The 18720-nt window shown below is 43.2% G+C and overlaps 1 protein-coding gene across 2 annotated transcripts in view; it reads left to right on the top strand.

The window, feature by feature from the left end:
• The window catches only part of SLC6A11 (solute carrier family 6 member 11), a 276818-nt gene that overhangs the window by 246713 nt on the left and 11385 nt on the right, over window positions 1-18720 (top strand). For both annotated transcript variants that reach the window (XM_074958192.1, XM_074958193.1), the window contains 3 exons: window positions 333-457; window positions 3678-3790; window positions 5820-5957. In XM_074958192.1, the coding sequence (XP_074814293.1) occupies window positions 333-457; window positions 3678-3790; window positions 5820-5957 (376 nt within the window). The remainder of the gene's footprint in view (window positions 1-332; window positions 458-3677; window positions 3791-5819; window positions 5958-18720) is intronic.

Below are 18720 nucleotides of genomic sequence, written 5' to 3'. Positions count from 1 at the left end.
TGTCCATTTCTTCCACATCTTTTTACGGTTTTACTGAAAAAAAAAAAGAAACAAAAAGAATGGGGTAGGAACAACAGACTTCATATTTAACCAGCTACAATTACAGCAAGAGTTGGAAGCCATCATCCTGCTGACAGATATACACATGAGTAAATTTATCAGTGTGACTATTCTTGGGCATAAGATTACTCACATGCATAAGTATTTGCAGGATTAGAGCTTAATGATGTGTCTCTGGAGTTTTGGGTTATGTTTGTTTTACTGTGAAGTCTGGTTTAAAAAAAAAACCCAGCCACTAAAGATAAAATGAAGGTTTTTGGCTTATTTTTCAGGGACTGCATTATGCTCTGCTGCTTGAACAGTGGCACAAGCTTTGTTGCTGGTTTTGCTATCTTTTCAGTCCTTGGTTTCATGGCTTATGAACAAGGGGTGCCCATAGCAGAAGTTGCAGAATCAGGTAAGTTTCATAAGAAGATTTCATGTGGGTATACATATGCATGATTGTTGGTGTTCATAAAGTTTGTCGGGATACTCTCTTGCTCTCCAGTAATTAGATAGGTTAATATTGATCCAGGCTGCATTGTGTACAGTTTAGAAAGATGCTGTTATTTAACGGCAATGCTACTAATTAGAATGACTGCTTGTAAAATGTGCACTGGTATCAATGTAATACTTTTGTGGTCACATATCTATGTGTGAATAACATTAAAATTATCATAGAAAGCAGCAAAATCCAGGAAGTTAAGACGCCAAATCCTGGCTACATTGTGCCAACAAGTTGCTATAATTGGACAGCCAAGGATTGTCATGGGGAATTTCCAGTACATTATCTCCACAACCCACTCTAGCCTCTCATTCTGTCTACTTTTGTCCCACCCCAGTTGAGCTATACAGATGAGATAATTCTCCACAAACTTTCCATATAAGAAATCATTCAGATTTCTTGTAAATTAGATGGACCAAAATACACTGAATTGCTTGCTTCTTTTTATAAAAGAATCAGTTTTATCATTATCAAAAGAGCAACAAGCCAGATCCTCAACTGGTGCAAATCTTTGTAGGTCCACTGAAGTCCTGCTGAACAAATTGATTGATACCATGAAGTTCTCATAAGCAAACTAGAGAAATGTGGTATAGATGAAATTACTATATGGTGGGTGCACAACTTCTTGAAAGACCATATTGAAAGAGTAGTTATCGGCGGGGGGGGAATATATCTAGTGGGGTCCCACCTGGGTCTGTCCTGGGTCTGGTACTATCCAATATTTTCATGAACGACTTGGATAATGGAATGGAAAGTATGCTTAACATTTTTGAGGCTGACCCAAGCTGGGAGGGGTTGCAAGCACTTTGAAGGACAGGATTAGAATTCAAAACCACCTTGACAAACTGGAGAATTGGTCTGAAATCAACAAGATGAAATTCAATAAAGACAAGTGCAAAGTACTACTCTTAGGAAGAAAAAAATAAAATGCACCACTACAAAATGGGGATTAACTGGTGAGGCAATGGTACTGCTGAAAAGGATCTGTGGGTTACAAATTGGATATGAATCAACAATGTTAAATGATGCAGTTGTTAAAAAGGCTAATATCATTCTGGGGCACATTAAGAGGAGTGATGTATGTAAGCCACAGGAGGTAATTCTACTCTATTCAGCACTGGTGAGGCCTCAGCTGGAGCACTGTGTTTGGTCTGGGCACCATACTTCAGGAAAGATGTGGAGAAATTGGACAGAGTCCAGAGGAGAGAAAAAAATGATAAAAAGTTTAGGAAACCTCACCTATTAGGAAAGATTTTAAAAAACGGGCATGTTTAGTCTTGAGTAAAGATGACTGAGTTGGGACATAATAACTGTCTTCAAATATGTTCAGAGCTGTTATAAAGAGGATGGGTATCAATTGTTCTTCAAGCCCACTGAAGGTAGGACAAGAAGTAATAGGCTTAATCTGCAGTGAAGGAGATTGATTTTAGATATTAAGAACAAATTTCTAACTATAAGGATAGTTAAGCACTGGAACAGGCTTCCAAAGGAGGCTGTGTAATCCCTGTCTTTGGAGGCTGTTAAGAACAGGTTAGATGAACATCTGTCAGGGATGATCTAATATACTTGGTTCTGCCTCAGCATGAGGGGATAGACTAGTTGATCCCTCGAGGTCCCTTCCAGCCCTACATGTCTGTGATTCTATGATTTATACCTGCTGAGGATCTGGCTCTATATTTCTAACAGTTGATTGCATCTCTTAATGCTATCAATGATCATTCATCAGGAAATATGCAGTTAGGGGATTTGGTTGATGCCTATACCATCCAGAAAAGAGCGTCTTTGTTTACTATGCTGAGCCCATGAGATTTTCAAGATTACTGGACGATTCTCTCTCTACATTTCACCAAGTATTGTTGCTTGGGCTTAACTTGTAGGAGGAATCTCAACTAAGACTGGCAGTGTAGTAGTTCTTGTTCTAGGTCTGGAAAGCCACGGACTCTCTAAGGATCACTTAGCACCCAGTCAGAACAATGTGAATGTTGGGTCTCTCCAGGAGGAGAAATGGTCTAATGATGGATTGGTCAGAAGGAGAAATGGACGGAAAATGAATTTAAGGAACTGGGTCAAGTATAACAAGAAACCTGTATAGCTAGTAACATTCACTGATATTGCTATGGCAAATATATGTTATTTTTTTCCCTAGGATGACTGGTTTAGAATGACTAAACTAGATAGTGCAAGGCTAACAGAATAGAAATACCACTGGAAATTACAGGGGCTTGTAAAATACCATATTAAGTGAAATAGCTGTAGTATGCTCATGGTCTGATTATAGCAGCACTATCTCTGCTATCATTGCAGGAATGCATAAGTGCTGCACTAGCTTTGTGTCTGTGGTTTAATGAGGCAAGAGTGAATGGGTGAATAGTTTAATGAGGCAAGAGACTGCAATAGCGGAAGGGTGAGGACAAGAGATAGACTGAGCAGAAGGAAATGTCGAGATGTTGGTGAAAAACAGCATGAGGGAGAGAGCAGGTGGACATTTAGCTAGGCTGGAGAAGGGATCATTGCTGTTCAAGCTGTTCTATAAAAAAGATGTCTGTATATAGGTTACTTAATACATAATGTGCCAGCAGATGGCACTCAAGGCTACATAGCAATGTTCGTAGGTTTTGCGGGACCAACAGAAGTTGTGCTTGCTGTGTGCTGCAAATGGCTTCCGACACGCAGTTCTTAACACTTGCCATGGTGCCACTCGTATAGTTTCAGACAAATTGTTCTTTTAATGCTGAGCAGGGTTATCACAGAATCGCTACCGCCAAATGGTGACCTGGCTGTTCGCCTGCACAGGGGAGCCAGAGGGTGCAAGGAACAGAGCTGTCTCTATAGAACCACAACCCCCTCACCCCAGTGCTGCACATGTGGGCAGGAAGTGGGGGGAGCCTTCATTCTGCCCCTGCAATCAGCCATCTGGCACAGCTGAGCTGACGTTTCAAGGGAAGTAATCTGTGCCTGGTATAAGGCTGGTGGAGAGTACGTCCCCCCACATCCAACAGTTGCTAAAGCATTTATAGCAGTGCATTTTTAACTGAAGTCTAGCATGCTCTCTTTTATTTAGCTCTTCACATCTGATTTATCACATGAGGAATGTTAAAGTATAAGCAATTGCATTTCTTTGCTTCCTTTTCAGGACCGGGACTTGCATTCATTGCCTACCCAAAAGCTGTCACCATGATGCCTCTTTCTCCTCTATGGGCAGCTTTGTTTTTCATGATGCTAATATTCCTTGGATTAGATAGTCAGGTATGAATCAAACATCACTTAAAAGAAATGTTGGGTCAGATTATCAGCATATGTACAGCTGCATAGCTTCTTTAATGTCAAGGGAGCTATGCCACTTTGTACCTGATGAGGATCTGGCACTGTTTAAAGCCTCTATTTCAAGTTTCTTATTTGATTTAAAAAAAAAAAAGCAAACCTGTACAATATTGAAGATTCCTTTATTATTAATTGTAAGCAATGATTCATCTGAGTTCTGCTTTTAATATTAATGTCAGGATGGTATGCAATTTCATCAACATTCAGTTAGAATTTACAATACTGTTCAAGTCCACTAATTGTAAAACAATGACAATGGTATGTGTTTCTTTTCAAACCAACATGCAAGCAATTTTGATCACTGAGAAGAAGATACTGAAAATGAAAGTGCTTATGCTATACCTTCATATTTCAAGATATGATGGCAAGAAAAATGTAAATAGGTAATGCAGCAAAGTGACAGCACTATAGCCATTGCCCAAGTCTATGTAATTATAGAAAAATTGCACAAGAGTTGCTTCACCAGACATATTGTACGGTAATGAGTGCCTCAATGCCCCTCTGCTATGTACATTGGGCAAACCGGACAGTCGTTACGCAAAAGAATAAATGGACACAAATCAGACATCAAGAATTGTAACATTCAAAAACCAGTAGGTGAGCAAGTCAATCTCCCTGGACACTCAATAACAGACTTAAAAGTGGCAATTCTTCAACAAAAAAACTTCAAAACCAGACTCCAGTGAGAAACCGCAGAACTGGAATTAATTTGCAAACTGGACACCATCAAATTAGGCCTGACTAAAGACTGGAAGTGGATGGATCACTACAAAAAGTAATTTTCCCCCTGCTGATACTCACACCTTCTTGTCAGCTGTTGGAACTGGGCAATGTCTACCTTCATTGCATTGACCTTGTTAGCACTATAAAAGTAATTTTCCAAACCAGATAGTCACCCCTCTTGATATTCACCCCTTCTTGTCAACTGTTGAGAATAGGCTACTTCCACCTGAATTGAATTGGCCTTGTTAGCACTGACCCCCCCCCACTTGGTAAGGCAACTCCCATCTTTTGATGTGCTGTAATATATATACTGCTTACTGTATTTTTCACTCCATCCATCTGATTAAATGGGTTTTAGCCCACAAAAGCTTATGCCCAAATAAATTTGTTAGTCTCTAAGGTGCCACAAGGGCTCCTTGTTGTTTTTGCTGATATAGACTAACATGGCTGCCACTCTGAAACCTGTCATAGTATCTAAGTAAGCTGCATATCTGATTCAGGAAATAAGTATGATTGTATGCTGTACAGTGAAGCTATGTGGTGTTTTGTTTTGTACTGCACTTCAGATCATTAAAATTAATGTTTCATAAGGTCTACACATTTCCAAGACGCAACTTTATGTAGCAGAACACAAAAGGGACTGGAAATTACGAACTTCTGAGTTCTGCTGTCAGTTCTTTCAGTGACACATTGTCTGGCCTGTGCTGGGACATTTAACCACTCTGCTTAGTTTTAGTTCATCTGTAAAAATGGAGAGAAACACACTTACCAACCTCTGCAGGCTATTGAAGATAAATAGCTTAACACTTTGAAGATTACAGTGCTGCTTAAGTGCTGCTTATTATTCTTTTAAGTGACAGTTCCCCAGTTGCACTGAGTGTGCAATTCCTCATGTACGCTCATCTCAGCATCGGGGCACCATTTAAGTCCCATTGAAGCACATATTTTAAAGACTTAAATATTGTGCTGGGCCTGTGCTCCACAATGAATTTCACTCTGAGATTATGATAGTTTTTACTTTTTGGAATTTGGCTTTGGCCTTGAAATCCATAGGTTTGGACTTTTTGACTCTGAAATTTTGTTCTTCACTTTAAACAGTATCCTTGGGGATTTTTCAGTCTCCCTCTTTGATGAGAATATAGGAGGGAACTTGAAGGGGTTTTTAGCAAATCCAATTCCCCTGAGTAGAAGAGATATGTATCTTATTTGGGCTTTTTGTTATTTCTTTCAGTTTGTGTGTGTTGAAAGCCTTGTGACAGCTGTGGTGGATATGTACCCAAAGATTTTCAGAAGAGGATACAGAAGGGAACTGTTGATTCTTGCTCTTTCGATTGTGTCATACTTCGTTGGCCTAATAATGTTAACAGAGGTAAGATGCCCTTTGTTTCATTTCAAAGGTACAGCCAAGGAAACAAGTTGGCTATTTTTAACCATGACATACTCCAGGCTTGAGCAATTGAGAAGAACAAAAACTGTAATGTTGTTCAAATGAGTACAAACCGTTTAAGAGACTGTTCTTAACTTTTGTTCAAATCTTTAACTGCACCTGGAGCTCAGCAAATATTGTAATCAGTGATGTATAGCCATTGGCAGGCCATCTATTCTACACCTCCCATCCATCCACAGGGATTGTTGTTTCTCCCTGATCACTCTGGGCTGAACCAATCAGATATGAGGGTATTTGTTACTGACAGCCAGGAAAAGCCAGCCACCTTCTTGGGAATAAGAGCAGTGGTATATATAACTGAGAAAAACTAAAAATGAAATTAGTGGTAGCTTAAGCACATGCTTTATTTAAGCACATGTATAGTCCCTTGTAAGTCAGTGGGACTACTCACGTCCTTAAAGTTCACTATGTGCCTCAGTGCTTTGTTGGACTGTGGCCTGGGTATGCAGCTCTAAGCGCCTGTTCAGTCGTGCCCCGCTGATCAGAATTCCCCATGTGCTGCAAATTGGTTTTGCCATTTTGAAGTTCTGCTAAAGGAACCTGTTGACGTTAAAAATATCTTCAAGGCATCACTCAAATCAGGTACTGACCATATAGTAAATGTGTTCTTGCTTGTCATGGCTATTACTTTAGTGAATATAGATGATAGAGATCTACTCTCTGGCTGGTCAAGATAACAGCAATAAATAAATCTTGGGAAAAGTGAAAGGGTTTGGGGTTTTTAAAAACCTACTTCGATTCACAGTCTCTGACAGTGAGTTCTTTTACACAGAAAGCCTCACTGTCTTTTAACCCATACACTGTCAGGCTGAGCATTCCTCTCCTCCCTAATCCTCTTCCTTCCCCAAAGCAGGAGTCCCACCTGGGTACATATTTGCATTGCTGACCCATGCCGGAGTCTGTGCCACTAGGTCTTCATCGCTGTTACACACCACTCGCAGAAATAGTACCAAGTAATGACCCTGACCCAGAGACGAGATGCAGTTGCATGGCTATGGCTAGGAGCTGAGACCTTTTCTTGCTCTTGACTCTCCTGCAAGGAGGTGTGGTGGTCAGGAGGGTGAGCTGCAGCCTTTGTACATATAAGAGCCTCTGGTTTGCATGTAGCTCTGGATTGTGCAATGATATATTTGTCCGCTCTGTGTATTATTTCAGTGTTCTCATGGCCAAACCAATGCACAGAAACAATAACTATGTGTTCTTCAGGTGGTGCCCACTCCGAAGCCCACAATGGGAGCTTTGGATCAGGTCCAGGGATACTATCACTTCCATCCCTAAAGGATGTTGGTTGGCACCACTCTTTGTGTGTGTGTTTGTTTTGATTTATCTAGTCTGTTTAATCTGGCTATCTAGGCATTTCTAATGCATCCGTTGATGTTGCTAATACAGACTGAAGGCATTCCAGGAAGTAAAGTTATGTTTGAACTGGGAGAAAGTGGATGATGAGCTTGGTTTGCTCCCTGGTCATATCTACACTGAAGTCAAAGGTGTGATTGTAGCTCAGGTAGGCATATGCATGCAAGCTTTACTCTAGCTAGCATGGCAAACAACAGCAGTAAAGACATGGTGGCACAGGCTTCAGCGTGAGCTGCCTGGAGGCCTGGGTACATATTTATGTTGCTGACCCATGTCACAGTCTGTGCCACCAGGTCTTCGCTGCTATTTTTAGCTCTGCTAGCTAGATTAAAGCTAGCGCAGGTATGCCTATGTGAGCTGCAATCACACCTCCAATTATAGTGTAGACATACCACTCAGTTCTTCAGTAGGTCACCAGCTAGTAAATCTGTTGCTATGGTTGCTGTCTAATGTACTCAAAGCAGGTGTATTAATAAGAACTCCTACTAACTACTGGGAAAGTTCATGATGCTCAGTAAACCAAGGAAAAAATAGCATTTGCCCTTGTATCTGACTAGAAATGGTTATCTTAATCCGATTCCTCTGGCAAACTTTCAACCGATCAACTGGAATGTCAACATTAATCATGATGCTTTACTGTAAAACCATTATTTGATCACTTCTGTTACAATGTGTCCTAGCTTATCTGTATTGTAACTAATTATAAATACAGTGAAAATACTGAGTACACTACAACTGAACCAGGCAGCCAATAAAATACAAATTAATAGCTACCCAAGAGCAGTTATGCATATGCAGTAGAGGTTCGTTAATGTATTATGTGATTTAGAATGTTGCAAACATCAGGAGAGAGGCCATCAATCACCATTTCTTAGCCTTTCAGTTTCTTTGGAAGAATAACAAAGTGAGAGTGCTTTAGAAGTTGGCCATTTTCTACAGATAATGACAAGTTTGTTAGGGAACAGATATCCAGAGTCTGTGCCTCAGCATGTCAACACTTGAAGAACATACTGAATCAAATTACTGCTATTAGGCTAATTAATGGTTCCATGTGTCAGGGAATTATTAGCTTAATATAGCTGGAAAAAAGTGATTTTTAAAAATTTGTTTTATTATTCTCTAATACAAAGTCCCTGTAGTGACCAGTTAAGGATTATTTTTGCTGTTGTTTAAATGCCTCTGTTCAAGTGTACACTGTTTGGGGAAGTTGCCCCGCATTCTGATATCAGCTGACACATTAGCTTGGGAGGCTTGTACTTTTGAGCTCTAGTCCACTTTGGCTTTTTTGATCCTTGACTTGAGTGACACCATGAAGTTGTTCTTTAATGTCCACAAGGTACCTTCAGCAAAAGCTAAAGGTAACCAAATAAATTCACAGCACAGAGTGAATCCTTGGTGCGTGGAGAGAATCCAGGCTGTCAAGTCAGTCTGCTCATTCTGAGTTCTCAGTGCGCTAAAGCCCATGATGGCACTGCTGATTATCACTCCTGTTTCTCATTTCTTTTGGCACTAAATAACTTCCAGACACTTTATAAATTTTCAGAGGACTGTTTAGTTCCTTAGTTTCACTTCCCTATAAGCATGCATACAGTGTGTGTTGTAATTGAAAGGCGGATGATGGGCTGGATTGTGGCTCACAGACAACATAGCCATCCAGAATACCTCCACGGACCCTTGGGAAGCACACTGAGTAGTGGTTCTCAAGCTTCCTTCTTCAGGTGACTTGCCCAAGGTCACAGGAAGTCTGTAGCAGAGCCAGGCATTGAATCCACGTCACCGGAGCTTCAGGGCAGTGACTTAAACATGCACCCATTCTTCCCTTATGGCACCTGCTCCCGAATTGCACCTGTGCCCCCTTCCTCCATGGCCAGTTCTAAGCCCAATTTTGTCTCTTCCTCACACGTACTAGCCCCAGATTTCCTCTCCTAGGGATTGGGAGTCAGGAAGCACCCAACCGGGTTGTCTGATTTGTTAGAGCTGCGGGCCAGGTCAGCTGCTTGGGGCTGACTTGTAGGGCCTCTCTAGTGTGCCAGGTTAAGCAATCCACCTCTCACTGGCTCCCCTTCTCATGGCTGGAGAGAGATGGCAGCATTTTCACACATCTCTTCGGTGTGTGCTGGGTTGTAGGAGTCTCTGCTGCACTGGGGAAGAAGCAGAAGGAGCAGACGGGCAGCTGCAAGCTTGCGGTCGCTGTCTGGGAGTTTGGCTGCACGGCGCAGCGAGGAGCACCATGTGGTGCTGTTGTGCTGAATTCTCAGGCAGAGCCTGATATGGAAGCAGCCTCTAAAGCATCCCATCCAGCTAATCTTTCACCCCTTTGTGCAGAGAGCAGGCACAAAGCCTAAGCACCTTTTAAATGGGTGATTTGGGAATTAATGTTAAATTCATTGCTCAAGAGTGAATTTTACGCTCCGTTTCTAGATGCTGGGGGATTTGGAATGGAGCAGCCCTCCAGACAGCCTCGGGAGCGAATCCGCCAAGCAAATGCCCATTTTGCAGTGGCCATTGCTGGCCTGAATTCATTGATGTAGATTATCTTTGTTGCTTATGACCAGGGAATTTTGGAATATTCCCTCCCACCCCACCTCACATACATACACAAATCCCAGATATGGCTGCAACTTTCACCCAAGCAACACTGCAGGAAGTATCTAGCTGCTCGCACCATGGACCTGCCAGCACCAATGGACAATCAGAATGGCAGTGATCCTGCACCAAACTGTCAGCATGAAGGAAAGAGAGGGCACAGTTTTGTGACGTAGCTGTAAAACTTCTTCAGCAAGACTTTAAAGCCCACAAACTATTATTGTCTGAGCAAGGGGCTTCAAGCCTGAATGCTTATGCCTAGTATTGCTCTTCCCTCCTCCTTATTCCTGACATCTATAAACATATGGGCTTTTTTCATCAAAAAGGCACTTCCCTGTTTCTTCAAGGGGCAGATCAGAGACTGGGGCACCAGCAAAATTTTTAGTGGAAGAAGTAGCAGAATCTTTATGACTGTGAGGCTGGGTAACCCAGGAGATCGAAGGTTGTGCTACTGTTTCTGAGGTGGTTAATCCAAGTCTTTGGTGCCATGACCAAAAAAGAAAGACAGAGAACGGGGAGAACTACTTGAGTTTTTACCATTTTCCCCTTAGAACAGAGTTTACTGCCAAAGTTTTCAAGCCTTCCAAATGAAAATAAAAAATCCTCATCAGACAGTTGGGTGCTCAGAACTATCTAGGAGAGTCTTCTCAGAAATTTCCAAATTTCTCATCTTCCTCCATTCTGTCACCCCTTCTTCTTTGGGACCAGCAAGCAGGCAGTGAAGGACTAACCATGTGCAAGCCCATTTCTGCATAGGGTCCAGGCCGTACTGATAAAGAGATTTCATCATTCTACAGGGAAGCTGGTCACAATATTCCTGCACTTCTCAACATTGTGGACCAGTTACCAATTCCAGACAATGCTCTTTATAGTTTCTCCTGTGCCTTGCTTTCTTACAAGTCTGATGGTATCTCTGATGGCCAGTCTGTGACAGGAAAGTAACAGAGGACTTGTTGATAGCCCACTCACATGAGATATTATCTGCATATACTGATCAAACCTTCCAATTGCTTGACTCCCTCGTCTTCATCATCTGTTTACAGAAAGGAAATCCTTAGTACTCTCTCAGGATCTGGCCCACCGTTGGGCATTCTGCCAGACATTCCTGGTTCTAGTCCAGTTGCCCCAAAAAAGATTTCGCAATGTGTATTTCTTCTGGAAGCACCAAGTATTTGTCCGCCAGGGACTCTAATACTTTGTATGATAGTGACTGGTTGTGGAAACTATTCCATAGTGGTGATGCACCTCTATACGCTACATATTATCTTATTTATTAGTGGATTTTCCAGAGTCAGTGCACCTCCAAGGGAGCTCAGAAAGACCCCATTCAATTCTAGTCAAATGGTTATCTGAGGAAGCTCATCACTAAAACTTACTAGAGTTGTAAGTAGTTAAGAAGGTGATTCTCTCTCTATCCTTTAAGATTCCTTCTGGATTTGGCTGCCAGTGGCATGAAAAGCAATGATTGGACCTCCATGGCATACTGGCAGCTCCATGCTACAAGAAGAAAGTACAAGTTAAAACTACTAAATTAAGCAAGTGAAATTCACTTGCTTCTGGAGTGGGAAGTTTTGTGGATTATTCATGGTTTATGTTGGAGGTTTACAGTAGTGCCCACTGCCTCTGGGGTGCTTTCTAAGCCCTGATCAAGGACAGACTCTGCTGCAAAGAACTCACAACATAGGGCATTTAAGATGCTACGTTCTCAAGCAGTTAGAAGAAATGTAGTGGCCCAGGCACCCATAGTCTCTCGAACGCCTAATGATGTCAGTTCAGTGTCACTGAATCTCCTAGTCCTTGAGAAATGTCTATGCCAGGATCCTCTCAAACTGCCGACCTACAGCATCTGAGACTCTTGGCAAGGAACCTGAGAGGTTTTGCCTTGTAGAGGATGAATAATCAGCAGAACTTGTGGACTTACTGCTCAAATCTAGAAACTATCCACAAATCTGGGCATTTCAGAGGATTCTGAGAATGTGGTACTAATGGTGTTCTTAAAAGATCAGGAAACCCATTTTGTCTGACAACTAGGGATGTGTTGGAGTTTGTTTTAACTGAGCTTTTGAGTGGGTCTTGAATTCAAGCTTCCTGAAGGTCCAATTCTGTGTTAGAGACCTTATAGAATATTCTTCCAACATCTAGCCCTTCTTTACAGCATTCTCACATTTCTCAGTTCCTTAAAGCTGTGTCTCTGCAGAGACGTGGTCAGAAGAGTAGTAGAATGATTTGATGCTTCAGGTAATCTCTGATACTGCTTATTTAAATATACAGAGGAGTCTTCCCCATACTTTCTATAAATATGTTTTCCTTTAGTAAGTACTGTGACACTGGCAGACCAGGTGCCAGCTGATGCCAAGGCCCTGAGGACTCACGTGAACACTGGCCAATATATAGCTGGAAATTATTCTGGCTCACCTGTGTGTTAGCACTGTTTAAAACAGATGTTAAGTTTATAAGAATGTGTTTAGTGTTTAGATTTTATGAAATGCTTGTAGGATGCTACATATATTGATCTCACTTATAACATCTGTACCCTGTGTTATAAGGTTATATTAAGGGTAGATCTACTCTTAAACTGGTGCAGGTGTGCTGCTGTAGCACTTCAGTGAAGATGCTACTAGGCTGAGAGGAGAGCTTCTCCCACCAGCATAGTATATCTACCTCTGTGAGAGGCAGTAGCTGTGTTCATGGGGGAAGCCCTCCTGTTGACATAGCACTGTCTACACTGGGGGTTAGGTCACTATAACTGCATCACTCAGAGGTGTAGATTTTTCACATCTGTGAGCGATGTAGTTCTGCCGGTGGAAGTTTGTAGACCTGGCCTTAGTGTTTGCCTTATAAACCTCTGTAATGGTAACTCGCCAAACAGGAAAGAAGCATTAACTCATGTAAAACACTGAAGGTATTAGGCCCTTCCCACAATAAGGCTCACTGAAACCAAATGAGCCATTGTGAAACATCAAAGAACAAAGATTTTGTTGATTGCCCCCCATACACCCCAACACCCCTGAAGAGGAGATGTGCTTATGGACTCATTCCATCAGCTTGCGCTCTAGGGGAAGGGAATAAAAGTCCCCAACAAGGAGAAACTGTAGCTCTATGCTGCTTGACTTTGGGAGGGCAAGATTTCTAAGCATAAGCAAGGGATCCCCAGCAGCTGAGCCTGGGTTAGTCCTAAAGGACATATGGAGCTTGCATATTACAGCAGCTTCTATCACCTTTTGAAACCTAAGATGGCAACTCATAAAATTGATTTTTAATTTTTGTTTTTGTGAAAGTGAAACTCTCTTCCCCACCCCCACCGCCAAAAATCATTTTGAATGGACAGAAACTTTATGGTGGATTCAGAGCAATTTTCTTTTTGAGTTTTTTGTTTCAGTTTGGCCATTTTTGGGTGTCTTTCCTGGGTGTGTGTATTTAATTGGAAAAATTTCAAAATGGAATGCTGTTTCATGAAACTGGCCAAAATGAAATGTTTCTACTAGGGCTGTTGATTAATCGCAGTTAACTCTCGTGATTAACTCAAAAAATTAATCACAATTAATCTGTTTTAATTGCACTGTTAAACAATAGAATGTCAATTAAAATTTATTAAATATTTTGGATGTTTTTCTACATTTTCAAATATATTGATTTCAATGACAACACAGAATACAAAGTGTACACTGCTCACTTTATATTATTATTTTATTACAAATATTTGCCCTATAAAATGATAAAACAAAAGAAATAGTATTTTTCAGTTCACCTCATACAAGTACTGAAAGTGCAACTTACAAATGTAGATTTTTTTGTTATATAACAGCACTCAAAAACAAAACAATGTAAAACTTTAGACCCTATAAATCCACTCAGTCCTACTTCTTGTTCAGTCAATCACTAAGACAAACAAGTTTGTTTACATTTACGGGAGATAATGCTGCTTGCTTCTTATTTACAATGTCACCTGAAAGTGAAAACAGACATTCGCATGGCACTTTTGTAACTGTCATTGCAAGGTATTTACATGGCAAATATGCTAAACATTCGTATGCCCATTCATGCTTCTGCCACAATTCCAGAAGACATGCTTCCATGCTGATGACGTTCATAAAAAAAATGTGTTAATTACATTTGTAACTGAACTTCTTGGGGGAGAATAGTATGTCTCCTGCTCTGTTTTACCCGCATTCTGCCATATATGTCATGTTATAGCAATCTTGGATGATGACCCAGCATATGTTGTTCGTTTTAAGAATACTTTCACTGCAGATTTGACAAAACACAAAGAAGGTACCAATGTGAAATTTCTAAAGATAGCTACAGCACTCGACCCAAGGTTTAAGAATCTGAAGTGCCTTCCAAAATCTGAGTGCGACAAGGTGTGGAGCATGCTTTCAGAAGTCTTAGGCCTTGTCTACACTATGAAATTAGGTCGAATTTTTAGAAGTCGGTTTTGCAGAAAGCATTTTTATACAGTCGATTGTGTGTGTCCCCACACAAATGCTCTAAGTGCATGTAGTCGGCGGAGTGTGTCCACAGTACCGAGGCAACCATCGACTTCCGGAGCGTTGCACTGTGGGTAGCTATCCCACAGTTCCCACAGTCTCCACAGCCCATTTGAATTCTGGGTAGAAATCCCAGTGTCTGATGGGGCTAAAACATTGTCGTGGGTGGTTCTGGGTACATATCATCAGGCCCCCCTTCCCTCCCTGCCTCCCTCTGTGAAAGCAAGGGCAGACAATCGTTTTGCACCTTTTTTCTTGAGTTACCTGTGCAGACGCCATACCACGGCAAGCATGGAGCCCGCTCAGCTAACCGTCTGTCTCCTGGGTGCTGGCAGACGCGGTACTGCATTGCTACACAGCAACAGTTTATTGCCTTTTGGCAGCAGACAGTGCAGTATGACTGTAGCCATCGTCGACGTAGTCCAGGGTGCTCTTTTAACTGACCTCGATGAGATCAGGGGCGCCTGGGCAAACATGGGAGTGACTCAGCCAGGTCATTTCCCCTTTAAGTTTCATCTCATGGCGATTCAGTCCTACCGGTAGTGCACTGTCTTTTAATCTGCAGCCAGCAGAAGATGGTGGCCAGAAGTCATACTGCACCGTCTTCTGCCGAGCACCCAGGAGATGACGATGGCTAGCGGTCGTACTGCACAGTCTGCTGCCATCAAGATGTATAAAGATAGATGAAGTGGCTCAAAACAAGAAATAGACCAGATTTGTTTTGTATTCATTTTTCTCCTCCCTCCCTCCATGAAATCAACGGCCTGCTAAACCCAGTTTTGAGTTCTACCTTGAGGTTTTGAGTTCTATCCTTGAGGGGGCCATTCTGTTTTTCGCAAAGCTACCCCCTTTGTTGATTTTAAATCCCTGTAAGCGAACCCTGTACGCCATGTTGTCAGTCGCCCCTCCCTCCACCAGAGCAACGGCAAACAATCGTTTTGCACCCTTTTCCCTGGATTGCCCGAGCAGGAGCAGATGCCATAGCACAGCAAGCATGGAGCCCATTCAGGTCACCACAGCAGTTATGACCATTGTAAACACCTCGCGCATTATTGTGCAGTGTATGCAGAACCAGCACCTGAAAAACCAGGCGAGGAGGTGATGGCAGCGCGGTGATGAGGACATGAACACACTTTTCTCTAAAACCGCGTTCCCCCACAATTTGGAGATCATGGTGTTAATGGGGCAGGCTCATGCCGTGGAACACCGATTCTGGGCCCCGGAAACAAGCACAGAGTGATGGGACTGCATAGCGTTGCAGGTCTGGGATGATACTTAGTGGCTCCGAAACTTCCACATGCGTAAGGGCACTTTCATGGAACTTTGTAACTTGCTTTCCCTTGCCCTGAAGTGCAAGAATACCAAGATGAGAGCAGCCCTCACAGTTGAGAAGCGAGTGGCAATAGCCCTGTGGAAGCTTGCAACGCCAGACAGCTACCGGTCAGTCAGGAATCAATTTGGAGTGGGCAAATCTACCGTGGGGGTTGCTGTGATGCAAGTAGCCAACGCAATCACTGAGCTGCTGCTATCAAAGGTAGTGACTCTGGGAAATGTGCAGGTCATACTAGATGGCTTTGCTGCAATGGGATTCCCTAACTGTGGTGAGGCCATAGACGGAACGCATATCCCTATCTTGGGACCGGACCACCAAGGCAGCCAGTACATAAACTGCAAGGGATACTTTTCAATGGTTCTGCAAGCACTGGTGGATCACAAGGGACGTTTCACCAACATCAACATGGGATGGCCGGGAAAGGTTCATGATGCTTGTGTCTTCAGGAACTCTGGTCTGTTTAAACAGCTGCAGGAAGGGATTTACTTCCCAGACCAGAAAATAACTGTTGGGGATGTTGAAATGCCAATAGTTATCCTTGGGGACCCAGCCTACCCCTTAATGCCCTGGCTCATGAAGCCGTACACAGGCACCCTGGACAGTAGTCAGGAGATGTTCAACTATAGGTTGAGCAAGTGCAGAATGGTGGTAGTGTGTGCATTTGGACGTTTAAAGGGTCGCTGGCGCAGTTTACTGACTCGCTCAGACCTCAGCGAAACCAATATTCCCATTGTTATTGCTGCTTGTTGTGTGCTCCACAATCTCTGTGAGAGTAAGGGGGAGACGTTTATGGCGGGGTGGGAGGTTGATGCAAATTGCCTGGCCACTGAATACGCGCAGCCAGACACCAGGGCAGTTAGAAGAGCACAGCAGGAAGCGGTGCGCATCAGAGAAGCTTTGAAAACCAGTTTCATGACTGGCCAGGGTACGTGTGACACTTCTCTTTGTTTCTCTTTGATGGAAATCTGCCCCGTGTAATTCACTGTAAGCCACCCCCCTCCCGCCTTCGATCACAGCTTGCTTGCAAAGGAAATAAAGTCACTATCATTTAAAAAACATGTATTCTTTCTTAATTGATTATAAAAATAGGGAGATAACTCACAAGGTAGCCCGGGTGGGGTGTGGGAGGAGGGTAAGAGGGAAGGAAAAGGCCACTTTAAAACTTGTTGAATGCCAGCCTTCTGTTGCTTGGGCTGTCCACTGGGGTGGAGTGGTTGAGTGCCCGAAGCCTCCCATCCCGCGTTCTTGGGCGTCTGGGTGAGGAGGCTATGGAACTTGGGGAGGAGGGAGGGCAGTTAAGCAGCGGCTGCAGCAGCAGTCTGTGATCCTGCTGCCGTTCCTGAACCTCCAACAGACGCCGGAGCATGTCCGTTTGATCCCGCAGTATCTCTAGCATTTCCTCATGCCTCCTCTGATCTTCCTGCCGCCACCTCTCCTCACATTCATCGGCCGCTTTCCTGTACTCTGCTGTTGTGTCCCTCCACACATTCTACTGATCTCTGTCAGTGCCGGACGACTGCATGAGCTCAGAGAACATTTCATCGCGCGTGCATTTTTTTCGCCACCTTATCTGAGATAGCCTCTGGGACGGAGGAGGGAGGCTTGAAACATCTGCAGCTGCTGGAGGAATAAAAGGGAGTGAAGTATTTAAAAAGGTACATTTTACAGAACAATGGCTATATGCTTTCACAGTGAACAACAGTATTCACATTACATAGCAAATGTGATTTTGGTACAAGGTCGCATTTTGCATCTTATATTGAGTGCCTGTGGCTTTGGTGTTAGAGATCACACACGCAGGGCTGGGCAACAGAATTCGGCTTGCAGGCGGCCATGGTAAGCCATAGTCTTTCGGCTTCTGCAACCTTCATAACAGCAGCCCCTTCCTTTCCCATACCAAGCAAAGCTCATTAAGTTGGCCATTTGCTGCTGCAGTTTTCCTGTTAACATGCAGCAGAAACCAAACTAACCCCCTCCCCCCATCCAATTCTCTGGGATGATCACTTTTCCCCTCCCGCCACTGCCTGGCTGGTATCAAGGAAGATCTCTGCTAGCCAAACACAAACAGCTCAGTGCCAATGGCCCCCCCTCCCACCGTGTGGCTAACTGCGGGGAGGATTTATTTTCAGTCACAGGCAAACAGCCCACTAGGAACGGCCACCTCTGAATGTCCCCTTAATCAAATTCCCCTATTTCAACCAGGTTACCATGAACGATATCACTCTCCTGAGGATAACACAGAGAGATAAAGAACGGATGTTGCTTGAATGCCAGCAAACACCGGGACCATACGCTGCCAGGCTTTGTCATGCAATGATACCAGATTACTTGCTACTAGCATGGCGTGGTAAAGTGTCTTACCATGAAGGACGGAATAAGGCTGCTCTCCCCAGAAACCTTCTGCAAAGACTTTTAGAGTACCTCCAGGGGAGCTTCATGGAGATGTCCCTGGAGGATTTCTGCTCCATCCCCAGACATGTTAACAGACTTTTCCAGTAGCAGTACTGGCCACGAATGCATCCCAAGTCCTCAGGGCTACTTAATCATTAAAAAATGCTTGCTTTTATAACATGTATTATATTTAAAAAGGTATACTCACCAGAGGTCCCTTCTCTGGCTTCTTTGGGTTGGGAGGGTATTTCAGTCAGGGTGATAAAAAGATCCTGGCTGTCGCGGAGAATAGTGTGCTGTGTGCTCTCCCCAAGCTTGTCCTCCTCCTCTTCATCTTCCCCATCTGCAAAATCCTCAGCCATGGCGGAGAGTATCCCATCCTCAGAGTCCACGGACAGGGGTGAGGTAGTGGTGTCGGCCCCCCCCTAGAATTGCATGTAGCTCAGCGTAGAAGCGGCATGTCTGGGGCTCTGTCCCGGAGCATCCGTTTGATTCTTTGGTTTTCTGGTACGCTTGTCTGAGCTCCTTAAGT

Source organism: Natator depressus, chromosome 7, assembly GCF_965152275.1.
Source record: "Natator depressus isolate rNatDep1 chromosome 7, rNatDep2.hap1, whole genome shotgun sequence".
In the NCBI taxonomy this organism is placed as follows: domain Eukaryota; kingdom Metazoa; phylum Chordata; order Testudines; family Cheloniidae; genus Natator; species Natator depressus.
The sequence above is the reverse complement of the archived record's forward strand: the minus strand, read 5'-3'. Positions and strand labels throughout refer to the sequence as shown.